This window comes from Akebia trifoliata, chromosome 5, assembly GCF_017979445.1.
Source record: "Akebia trifoliata isolate Shusen 1 chromosome 5, ASM1797944v1, whole genome shotgun sequence".
In the NCBI taxonomy this organism is placed as follows: Eukaryota; Viridiplantae; Streptophyta; class Magnoliopsida; order Ranunculales; family Lardizabalaceae; genus Akebia; species Akebia trifoliata.
In genome coordinates, this window is record NC_141379.1 from 31864078 (window position 1) to 31876771 (window position 12694).

The 12694-nt window shown below is 34.4% G+C and overlaps 1 protein-coding gene across 4 annotated transcripts; it reads right to left on the reverse strand.

Annotated features, from left to right (window-relative positions):
• Positions 1-6532: 6532 nt before the first annotated feature.
• Positions 6533-11039, reverse strand: LOC147402235 (protein indeterminate-domain 12-like). Of its 4 annotated transcripts, none has more exons than XM_086443818.1 (5): positions 10765-11039; positions 9989-10156; positions 9622-9864; positions 9253-9406; positions 6533-7606 (listed from the first exon to the last, which is right to left on the reverse strand). In XM_086443818.1, the coding sequence occupies exons 2-5, from the start codon at positions 10152-10154 to the stop codon at positions 6772-6774; spliced, it is 1398 nt and encodes a 465-aa protein (XP_086299944.1). In that variant the 5' UTR covers positions 10155-10156; positions 10765-11039; the 3' UTR covers positions 6533-6771. The 4 variants fall into 4 exon arrangements, with proteins under 4 accessions (XP_086299944.1, XP_086299943.1, XP_086299942.1 ...); XM_086443817.1 differs by having other exon boundaries at positions 9989-10261; XM_086443816.1 differs by having other exon boundaries at positions 9989-10267; positions 10765-11038.
• Positions 11040-12694: the final 1655 nt, after the last annotated feature.

A 12694-nucleotide genomic window follows, 5' to 3' on the forward strand; every position in this document is an offset into this window, starting at 1 on the left:
CTATTCCAAGAGCAAAAAACCTCAAAATCATGAATAATAATAACTCATAAGATAATTCTAGAGAATTATATTTAAAACCGAATACCGGATTATATAAACTCCACCCAACAGAAAATGAAACAACAAATCAAGATCGACATCACAGAAAAATCTATCTACTCAATCGCGATCCTATTTTTTTTAATTTGTGAAATACTTGTTATATAATTTATTAGTTGGTGAATTTTTTTAGTGAATTGTTGGGTAGAACTGCTGAGTGGAATAATTTCTCATTCATTGTTATATGCCAATTATTTGAGCAAGTAAAGTCATTGTTGTGATTCCCATGAAGGTTGGTTTGGTCAATGGATTTGAGGACGGTGGACCTACAAACAGTAAGTAATACTGATCGATGACTTCTAACCATTGGATTAAAAAATAAATTCATCATGGGCTTGAAAACCCAATGTTCTTCACTAATGGGTATTCCAAACGATGAGAATCCCCTAAACATTCAGGATGAGTTTTAGGCCCACTAGAGGATGGGAAAAAAAAAAAAACTTAAAAAGGACATCATGTGATGTGTGGGGTCTGTTATTATCATTGCAGTGACTCTACTAAAATTCTTAAGGAGGTTGGTGGAGAGAGAGAGAGAGAGAGGGTTTGTTGGTGTACTTAGTAATGTGAGGGAAAAGAGAAAAGCAAAACTTTAGTAATTATTAGGTGAGGAACTTTGGAAGAAAGAAGTAAAAGAAGGGAGAGTGAGTGATGAGATGAGATGAGATGAGATTCCCATGATGTTATCCAAAACTCTTGTAAGAAGTAAAAGTAAGAGAGTGAGAGAAGCTTTTGTATTTTTGTAGTTTTGTCTGCATGTGCAGCAGAGAGATTTAAAAGGGCAGTCTTTTTTTAGGAGGCAAATGGTATGTATTGTACCTTAACCCTGCAACTACTCCATAGATACTTTCTAAAAGCTTGGATATCTCATAAATACTACACTTCCTTTCAGTAATCCCAATGCCCATCTCTCTCTCTCTCTCTCTTTTGCTTTATCTTTGAAATCTTATCTGCAAAAGATTTCATCTCTCTCTCTCATCACTTTAATTGTGGAGGATATTCAATTTGAGTACTTTTTAAGTTTATGATTTAATGAGATTTGGTCGTTTTTCTAATATTTAATTAGATAAAAAAAAATGATTCCATGAGTTACAAATTTAATATACTAAAGTCCAATGTCTAAAGTCTAAAGTACACTACCCCTTTGGACCAATCTATGTATTGATGTGTGCCACCTAACTCTTAGATAGTTTTACCTGATATTGACTTGTAGAATAACCATCACCATCCGATCAATCGACCTTTTTTTTTTTTTTTTTTTTTTCCTTTTTTATATTTATTGATATAGAGATCAATTAGATAATTTTATTGGTAGAATTATAGCTTATTTATGAGTGTAAAGATGATTTTTATCATGATGTATTATGTTCATGCCTTGGATTCTATTGGTGACATTATTTGGACAGAATGGATTGTATGTCTAGAACGCGACTTTGTGCGTTTGTCCATTAGAGGCAATTTTATAACTTTTATCCTAGGGACAATTTTATCTTTCTACGAACAATAAATTCATGGTGAATTTGTTTTATAATTTCTATATATGATTCGATTTTCAATTTTACTGAGAGGAAGTGAGATTTTTATTCCTGTGTTCATGGAAACACTAATGAGATTTCATCATTACCCGTTGACATAGGCAATCCTGCCAAATCACATAAAATGTGTGTATTTTTTTTTGTTGTTTTTTGAACTTCATTTTGACTTGCATTCTTCATTGTCGGCGTTCTCACGACATTTTTTATCGTTAGGGTATCTCTCTCTCTTCAAGAGGTTGTAGATGAGGATATTTCTGTCATTTTAATTAGTTTCTCATAGAAAACCATAGTCAAACGGGATATCATCAGTTTGAAAAGTTAGGGTATCTCAAATATTTTCCAAAACTCAAAGGCGTATATCCAAATTATCCAAAATTGTATGTTGTTCCATCTATAGCTATTTATTGAAAAATCTAATAGGTACTCATCTAAAAGGTGACAAGGCAGCTATAAGAAATTAAGAAGTAAGATCATAAGATTAAGAGAGATGGGTTTAAGAAAAATCAAAGTTGTGGCCCACCAATCCAACGGTTCTCATTGACGAATGGGCTTGAGCTCAATGAAACAGGGACCACCATATAATTTCCAAATTATAGGGAGAGAGATTTGAAAAGGCTGCGTGTAGGGGTCGTGCACGGAATTTAAGAAAGTTTAACCAAGAAAAAGACAACTGAGGATTATTATTCAAAGTTCTTCAGAATCTTTCATAGTCGTTGACATTTTTGTTCTTTTTACTCCTTTTTCTTTATTTATTTCTTCTTTTTATCCCCTCTTTTTTTTTGTTTCACAATTAAGACCCGGACCACAAAAACCCAGAGGGACACATACAGACATTGACTTACCGACCTTTAACTCACGCTTAGAAAGGTTTTATAGGGCCCTTATACCCATCCCTCTTTGAAAAAGCTTATATTATTTTCTTAGTATTTGAAAAAAATACAAAAATTAGGAAGATATATATATATATATATATATAAATTGATCCATAGATTATCAAATCGGGTCATTATTGGATTTGGTCCTTTTCGAAACCCAAATCTTTGATCTGGATTCAAATTAGTTTTCGGATAAGAATGGATCATATTTTGATTCTGATTGGATCCATTGATAGTCCTTTGTAATCTTTACATATGTGCTCACAAGAATATCATATTTTAAATCTGACCCTACCCAATTTGAAAAACTTAGTGTCTAGATAATGTCCGAGGATATATCTGATCAAGCAAAACCTGATGTGATGAACCTAAATCAAAACCCAAATGGATCAAATTTGGATCCAAATGTTGAGATTGATCCAATGTTAAGACCCATGTGCATTATTTCATTTTTACATTCCCAAGTGGATAAATTGTGCCAAAACCTTTTCTGATCATCATATCATACTTATATGTAAAGAATTAATAATATACCTATGGCCCGATGTTGGGATACGTGTCTTATGTTTAAACCTCGATATCATAATCTGGTTGGGCCAATAAATTTGATATTTTAGGTGGCAGCTTTAGAGGCAAAAATCTGCAAGCTACCTCGAGGGTCCGTCTCTAATTCCTTTAGTGCTAATGATTTTCTGACTTGAAAATTTTCACTCGATTTGTATTCGGCTGACTTGGCAACCATTGATTGTTTTCCTTGTGTATCTTGAAGAAAAAGATCTTTTAATTTTTTTTTATTTTTTATTTTTACCTTTGTTAGCAAATTAAGATTGTGTTCTTGGGAGATCGAATGGGTCTTCCCTCGATTCAAAAAATTGTACTGGCCTAAACTCTTTTTTTTTTCGTGTTTAATATATTCACTTTCTTGATTAGGCCCCCCCCTCTCTAGAAAAAACCTCGACATCTGCAAGAAACTTCAATCTTCATTTGTCCTTGATTTGAGTTCTCTGAGTGCCAAGGGTACATGCAAGCTGCAATCCAACTTTGAAACTTGAATCGAGATCCCAACTTCCTGACTCATATCTCGAGGTGACATGTGTAATATTTTCGTGGGATGCCAATTTATTCCCATAATTACTTAAAATCACCGATCATGTGATCATGTGCGGTGACTACCATTATAACATCTTATTGCCATGATTTAGTGATGTGGCATCTGACATGGATGCCATGGTAACTAAGTAGACATTCCAGGATTTGTCTTCTAATATGCCAAGAATTTTATTTACTCTTCAAAATTACTAAACTCTATGTAAGTTTAAAATTTGATAGTCATGTTTATTTGAAAGAGAGATGTTTCTTTCCTTTTTTTTTTTTTAATTCTTTTATTTTCAAATATTTCTATTTAAAAATCTTTGAAATTCCGTGGCTGCAATTGACCATGAAATCACATGGTAGGATAGACCTATGATGTTGACGTGGCTAATCCAAAGGGTTACTCCATACTTCTACTCTTACTTGTGATCATCAACATGTAAGTTCTGTTTTTTTGGATTCACTCTACCATGAAACGTTACTATCATGATACAAAATAGTCAATTTTACATCATCAACCATATATATGTTGAAAATCAATTAAAAAAATGATTTAATTAAATAATTAAAAAAAAAAAAATCAATTTGAAGTTTTGAAGCCAATTCTTTTGCAAGGATTAAAATACAAAATTGGACTATTTTGTTTTTTTGCTATATGGTGTGGCCCATACACATTGACGATTGTTTTTACAAAGTGAAGATCATATTGATATAAAATAAAATGTACAATTACCAGACGCACACGACATTGACGATTCTTTGTACAACGATTGACTAGTATTAATTACTTGTGGGCGTCACAAGAATGATTACAAATAGGGAGTAAGATTTACGTACGAGCACACACATCCCTCGTGTTGGTTGCATCAATTATTATTCATAAATAATTATCATGTGGTGAACTCTTTCGATCTAGTGATAAATAATTTTTTCATCTACCCCTTGTTGATCATCACATTATTAATCATACCAATATATGATTTCTAACAATTTTCATTAAGGGCGTCTTAAAGTTCTAATCATTCTCTTACCCACCATTATCAATCATGATAAGAAAAATAAAGAGTCCGACTAGCCTTAAACACGATTCGATGCTTCAGGGTTGGACAAGACAAAATTCTATGAATTAAAAGTTTTTTCACACTTGAATTTCAATTTTAAGTTTGGAAGTTATGTGGAAGTTCAGTAGCCATATATTTTCCAAACCTTGAATTAAGATCGAAAGAAATTGTTTTTTTTTTTTTTTCAATCCGAGTTTTCCGAAGAAACTTAGAGGGATGTAATGTTGGATTGTTGATGTGGTAATCCATTTAGGAAAATGTTTCTCAAAAGTAAATGGTAGGATTGAATGGTTAGAAAGCATCAATCAAGCTGATTTTTGGTGTGAAAATTGATTAAGGAGGGGATCAAAAGTTCATGAGGTCCAGCATAAAGATCATGCAAGGTGGCATTATGTGAGATCATGAACACTAGGGAGTGATATTTATGAACAACACCTCATGTTTTCAGAATATTCCAAACTTGAAATATCTTTGTAAAGCCATCACTGTCGACTGGCTTTGGGTTCAGGGATACTTACATCAATCCCAAAAATTACAGACATGACCCTCCACCGACATGCTTAGCTCATCTCGTACTTACCACCAGTATCTTTGCTTTGATTTGCAACTAGAGAATAATAATTATATATGGGGCTCTTTTGTCATTGTTTTTACATAAGAGGGTCATTTTCGTCATTAAATCACATGACTTTGACAGATAGAATCATGCATACATGGACGTATGCAGTCTCTCTCATGAACGTCGTGTTAATAAACAAACGTTTTTGCTAGTGTACAACGAGGTTGGACGCTTGTAGTCCAACAGATAGTTGAGATGGGAAGAGAAATGCAAGATTTTCTTAAGTATCTATTTCCACTGAGAATCCCTAGGAAATATCTTCCTATCTTAGCCATTCGTTGGACATTATTATAATTTTCTAATAAAATATTATGGCAATGGCAAACGACCACACGTTCATATTCATGCATGGATGAATGTGTTTATGAACTTGATGATACATGCATGACATGGCAACATACATGTGCATATATATATATATAAGTAACAGAGAGCATGAAAATATGTGGTTCACATTGTAGTGGGACCCACTTACTCAAATTTGTTATGAAAAATGTGGAAGTAAATCTACTTAAAAAGCAATAATATGAGTCTTGAACCTTCACGGGTGCATGTTTATTAAAAAGATGCCTTCACGGGTTCACAAATTGACAAGACTTGTTTGTACTATTCTAATTGATAAATTATGTATGTATGTATGCATGCATGCATGTATAAATCAAAATTCAGATAATTATACATACAAGAATATAATCATAGAAAGATAATAAAGATAAAGATGGGTTATGAGAATATGAAACAGTCTCAATTATTTTTACGAGGAAATTAGAGAGACCAATTTGAGCAGTTAAAACATGAATATATGAAGTTTTCACAAGCAATAATTACAAAATCCGTGTGTGCGTGTGTGTGTTTGTTTGTTTGTGTATGTTTCTATTTTTTTTTTCCTTTGTAAAACCCATTTGAGCAGTTAAAACATGAATATGTTAGGTTTTCACAAGCAATAATTATCAATATCTGTGTGTATGTGTATGTGTATGTGTCTTTCTATATTATTTTTCTAAATTTTTCTTTGTAAAACCCAACTCATTCTACACAATATTGCAAGCAATGACATGTTCTCTTCTGTATATGATAGAAGAGGGCATATCTTAAGATATATATAATGAAAGAAACCCACACCCATTTTTAGCTGCAAATCTTATAACTAAGCTTAAGCTTCATTATAAATGGTTCATGAAAATCATAATATGAGAATTATTAGCAAACAATATTAAAAGAAACCCTAACCGATACTTAGCTTACCTGCAAATCTTAAAAACAAGCTTAAGCTCCATTATAATGTTTCATGAAAATCCAAATGGTCTCACTACTGTCTGTACCTTACCTTTGACGATAAAACAAAGAAAAACCAAAACAAAAATGGAAAAAAACCTATTCAAATGGTGATGCTGTTTAGTAAGTAAATAAACCTATGATGGCAGTATAGTAATTTATGGAAAAAAGTTGTTTTCAGCGAAATTACTCTTTTAACCTTCTCCAGAGCTCATCTCTTAGCATTCTCCTCCTGCACCTCCTCCCCAGTTCTCAGAAAACCCAAAACTGGTGGGCTTCATCATTGAGTGGTCACGATCATAAGTAGGGAAATCAACGGCTCCAGTGAAGGACATTAGATCTCTCACATTATCATGGCTACCACCAGACTGATCTCCTGCTGCAAGACCCAGAAAGTTTCTCGTCAGACGGTCATTGTTTTGCCACGTAGCAAAGTTTCCTGAGTTGAATCCCATGTAGTCCTGCGAGATTCCATTGCCCATGTGACTCATTGTTCCCAACCCGTCCATCCCCAACTGAGTCATAGAAGAGCCCATGTGACCCAATGATTCAGTTTGTGTGCCACTACCACTACCAGTAAAGGGTGCTGGTGCAGCAACATTTGCTGCTTGTTGAAGCAGCGAAGTTGCTGAATAATGAGCTGCGTTAATGGTGTTGGAGTTCATATGGGGGTCTTGAAGGTATGGTGATGGCATTGTCATCAATGGTTTGGGTGGTTGTTGTTGTTGTGGTGATGGTTCTTGGAAGAATAAAGAGGAGATAGATGGGATCTGATGATGAGTTTCAGGCTTGATTTGATGGGTGCTTGATGAAGGATTAGGGTTTTGAGGTGGGTCCCATGATGTGAGTGAGATATGGGGAGATGGGTTTTGGAAGAGTTGGTGGTGTTGTTCTTGGGTTGCGAATGGGAAGAGCGAAGATTGGTTTTGTGGTTGGAGATGGAGAGAGTGATCTGTTGTTGGGTTTGCTGGATTTAATGGGTTGGTAGATATTCTTGCTCTCTCTTCAGCCAAAGCATCACAAAAGGCTCTGTGAGTGATGAAGCTGTCCTTCCTGTACAATGCAGATGTAGAGATTTTAGAAACCAACTTAACTAAGTGAGCACTTTGTAGTTAAGACTGAAGTCTGTCTAATAAGCATACAAGAGAGTTTGGATGTAAGGAGAATTTTTTGTATTTTTGTATTTTTGCTTTTTGTTTTTTGTTTTTTTGTTTTGTTTGATCGAAAATACAAAGTGTACTAAGGACCCATGTACCATTGGTAGAAGACAAAGGTATGGAAAGCTAATGAAATTAGGAGAAAGGTTTTGAGCAAAATATTAGAACTAAGATAGTTGAATTGGCAATGGTTTAAGAAGAAAGGGAATTTTAAAATGGAGAGAGAGAGAGAGAGAGAGAGAGAGAGATGCATGCAAATGGGTATAGGAATGGGACTACAGATTTAAAACTTAAAAAATTGGGATAATAAAATGAAAAGAGTCTTCGGCAGTCACGCATGAAAAATAGGTATGAAATTCAAAGTCCACAGCACACATACACAAAACATCCATAAATGAAGGAAAATGAAATCTACTCTCCATGTCAGATATTTATGTAGATTTGTCAGTATTCTTTAAAAATATATCGTTAAGAGTTGCAAAGGCTTATGCAAGTAAAATAGTAAATACTGTGATGTATCATGAGAAGTAAATTAATCAAAGATTCCATTAATCACAAACACACAAAAAAGAGAAATGGGAGCCAAAAAGAGAAATATTTACTTATTTTACCTTTTTTTTTTCTTAGACAGAGCAAAGATTCATTATTTCTTTTAAGACTACAGACATTCTATTCATTGCAAATTACCACAAATGAAGAAAAAAATAAAAATCATTAAATAAAAAAAACTCTTTCATAAAAAATGGATTAAAGTTCAATCAACCAATGGGGTTACATAATGATCATGTTTTTCAGGAACATTGGCATTAATTAATTTTTCCTTTCATTAAGACCTCCAAAAACCTAAGAACTTCTTGACCACAAGACTCAAAACTAACCATTAAAAACCAGACAAGTGAATTAAATGAAAACTTATATAGATTTTTTTGTTATCTTTTCCTTTTGTCTTTCTTGGATTCAGGCATATCAGATTTGGACTATAGAGATATTTTCTCTCTTTTAGTTTGTCTTTCCCATCTATCTATCACTGGTAACATCCACTCGTATTTAATGGTGTCCACTTCCATACAACCTGCCAATGCATTTAAATTCCAAAAATATTCCATGGAAGCTTACCACTCTTGTGTAAGAACAGCTCCAAAACAAAGCCTATTGAAACAAACATAAAAAATCTCCTAAAGATGTATATTATACATTTAGAGTTCCCACTTTGTGAACAAAATACCAACACTACCAAATTTCAGGCTCATTAGAAGTGAAGAACTATGAGACATAATGTAAAACAACACAAATAAAGATGGTTAGATTGGAACTTTGAGGGTGGACAAATAGCCAGACAAATAGATATATATTATATCTCAAAGGACATATAAGAGCAAATTAAGAGGAGCATTGAATAAAGGTACATGATCCAATGCATCTCATGCACTTTTTTAGAGTGCATACATATCTAATTATCTCTTCTTAATAATCTAAGATTCTCTATAACAACATTTTAATTGAAAAAGGAGAAGAAGAAGAGAGTTAAAATGAAATTATTACCTTGTAAAAAGGGTTCCACATCCACATCTGTATTCTCGAGTTCCACAGATTTTTCCATGTGCCTTCCAATCAGATTGTACAGCATACCTCTTTGTACATTTCTCACACTTCCATATCTTCTCCCCATGTTTTCTAGAAAAGTGTTTTTTAATTCCTGTAGGAAAAAAAATTTTCATTGAAATTCTAGATAGGATTACATTAGTCCTAGAGGGTATATAGAGATTCAAATTTCAAAAGAGACCACAGATATGGAAGGATAATTAATCAATCTAATCTAATTCCTATTGTAATAATTAATTAGATTCACCGATAATGATACGGTGTATCTCATTCACCATAATACAATACACCTTGATTCTTTAACAATACCTGTTAGATCACCCAACGCCCTTGAAGGGTGGTGGTGGATGCATGACGTTTCAGGACAAACATAGACTTTCTTCCTTATTTCTTGAGTTGATCTTTGCTTGAGCTTCCATGGGAGGTTGTGGCCTCTTCTATGAAGCTGCAAGTTCTGATCCCGCTGGAATCCCTTATTGCAAACCTCACAAATAAATCTATTAGTAGCCATTAAAGATTTTGGAGATAAAGCTATAACTTCGGCCTCTGGGTCTGAAACCATCAAAAGAAACAAACACATATATGATATAAGTAAAGATCAAAATGAATCTAACCCAACAAAAAAAACAATAGAAAAAACGTTAGAGAGAAACAAAGAGATGAGGGAAAAAATTACCTGGATTTCCAGGCAGATTTCTTTTCTTTCTAATCTTGGGTGGCTCCTGTGGAGACATGGTTGAGTAAAGATTGCTCAAGGCACTTAAATCTTGAGCTCGATTACTGGAAGAAGCACTTGCTTCCTCAGATAGAGAAGTTGAATTGGAGATTGATGCAGGCAACATATCTGTAAAGATAACTTTCACAAAAGAAAATCAAAATGTTCCGATCTCTTTGTTTATTTGATTTCTTCCACTACTTCACCGTTCTCTCTCTAAGAAATGAAGAACACCTACAACTACAACACAAGAAAGCAATAGAGATAGAAAGAAACCAGTTTGGGATAGAACAAAACACAAAACTGCCAAATAAGAAACTTCTCGCTCTTTCTCAAACAAACAAACCTATCAAGTCTACCATGCAATTAAACAAGGCAAAATCAGACAATAAAAATGATTTTTTCCCAAAATTTCCACTACCCATTAATCTCTCTCAGAGTTCCTATCTGTGAAAATGAAGAGTGAGACAAAATAACCAATTTCATAAACTGGGTATTGGAGAAACTGTGTTTTTATTTGAGAAGATGTGATGATTGTAGTTGCAGACCAGGTTGAAAGAGTGAAAAATTAGAGGAAAAAAAATCTATATGAGAAAAAGACTAGAAAATTGAAAATTCTACAAAGGAGAGAGAGAGAGAGAGAGAGAGAGAGAGAGAGAGAGAGAGAGAGAGAGAGAGAGAGAGAGAGAGAGAGAGAGAGAGAGAGAGAGAGAGAGAGAGAAGTGGATGAGGATTACCAAGCAAAGACCAGGAATCGCAGCCAAAAATTCTCTTGATTCAGCAAATTTTCATGGATTTTTTTTATGGAGTTTTTTCTCCAAGTCTGACGTTGGCACTTTCTGTCTTTTCTTTTGGACCTGTGCTATAAAACACCCAAACCCTAAAAGAACCTGGTTTTGTTTACAAAGAAGGCTTAGAAGAGAAGCTTAGAAAGCTTGGACTAGTAAAAGGCTAGATCAAAGAGAAGAGGCTCTCCTCACAAATTTTTAAGTCATTTACTCTCTCTTTCTGTCAATTTAATACAAAATAGTAGTGACCTCAGTCCCACTGTTTAAAACCCAAACCCAAGGAGGATTTCCTTTTCTGGTTTTCTTTTAATTAGGTCCTTGGATAATGAGGCATATTTGAAACGCCTCCCTATTGTTAAACAGATTTTAGTTGCCACCTTTGACCTTGACTAGCCAAACTTCAAATGACTTCTCATTTATTTTCTTTTCCTTTTGATCATTCTTTGGTCTTTAGTCTTTGGTGTGTTTACTTAGTAAACTGGCAAGTCCAAAGTCAGTTTGATTGGTGATTTCTAACCGTTGAATTCTTGGGCATTTTTTTGTTTGTGGGTCCACCAAGGGATGGTTCAACCTTAATCAATCAATGGGCGAAGAACAATATGCCACGTAAACCATGCATAGGGTAAGGCCCACCACCCTATCAACTTTGACTAGGTCAACCTGATTTTTTTGATTTTTCGGAGGTGTTTCAAATATAGTTCATTCTTCGAGGTGGTGTAACTATTTTCTATTCTCTTTTATATCCCTTTGTTGTCATTCTCTTCTACCTTAGTCTATAGTTATTAAAGTACAAAAGCAAAACCCCACCGTCGAGAATTTTGATGGCCTCTTTTACCCCTTTTTTTTATTATTCCTAACCCAGACCTAAAGTCAGTGGGAAAGAGTGACTAAACTGCCTATTCTACCCCTATAAATTTTGAAGACTTCTGCATGACTTTCTTGGAATTAGACAAAAAGGTAGGGGTAAAAATGTTATGTGCTGGATTCTCTTTCTAGAGGGCATGCGTGCCCTTAACGTGGCAGCCCTTTAGTCTTAACGGCCAGAGGACAACCATGCAACCCTAATCCATTGAACAAGGTTCATGGCCCCCATCCAATTTTTTTTTTTTTTTTTAGCCCCAAATCAAGCCCTCATTAAATATGGCCAAATATTTTCCTCTTTTGATCCTTGGAATCCAATGTGAGTTTGTTCTAATCCACACAAGAGTACCAATGGGTCGGGTCGGGGTTTGGCTTTTTGATTTGACCCGGCCGCTCGGTGGGACCCACATTGGCATCCTAATCTGCATTAGAGGGTTGGTAGGCAAATTCACTCCTTTTCGAGTACAAATTTGTTATTCTAATATGTAGCCATTTAGCTGTTAAAATCAATCATGAAGAGACGTGTGGCAACATCTTTTTTATTTACATCATAGTATACACCTGATACTCGAGGAATTACGAATCATACGATTGATGTTCTCGGTGGGACTACATTTGGTATAGGAAGTTGTTTAGCCTTGTTTGTGGCCTGTAGCACTTTAGACGTTACTCAAATGGTAGTAGGTGAGGGCGATGTTTCTAAAGTTTGTTTGTCAGACCTTAGTCATGAGACGCGTTAGCATCGTTGGCAAGGCAGGGTGCATCATGCACGTGCACAAGATACTCTTTACATAATTACAAAAAGAATTAACTGTCTCATTAATAATAATAATAATAAAAGATTTTAAGAAAAAAAAAGATTTTTAAAATTTAATGAATTATTAAAGCGTTATAATAGGATAGCGGTGGGGTTGGTGAAAAGTAAAATTCAGTAACACCCCTTGCAAAATTGGTGATATGAGGCTTACCCCCTTGACCAAAAGTCAGTGTTTTTTTTTTTTTTTGGAAGATTAAAGGG

Bases quoted from the DNA above. Each gene is read 5' to 3' on its own strand.
- LOC147402235 (XM_086443818.1), bottom strand. From the start codon at position 10,154: ATGTTGCCTGCATCAATCTCCAATTCAACTTCTCTATCTGAGGAAGCA. The intron at 9,407-9,621 runs GTATTGTTAAAG...TTTTTCCTACAG, and splicing joins GGCGTTGGGTGATCTAACAG to GAATTAAAAAACACTTTTCT. The intron at 7,607-9,252 runs GTAATAATTTCA...TGCATTGTACAG, and splicing joins TGTGGAACCCTTTTTACAAG to GAAGGACAGCTTCATCACTC.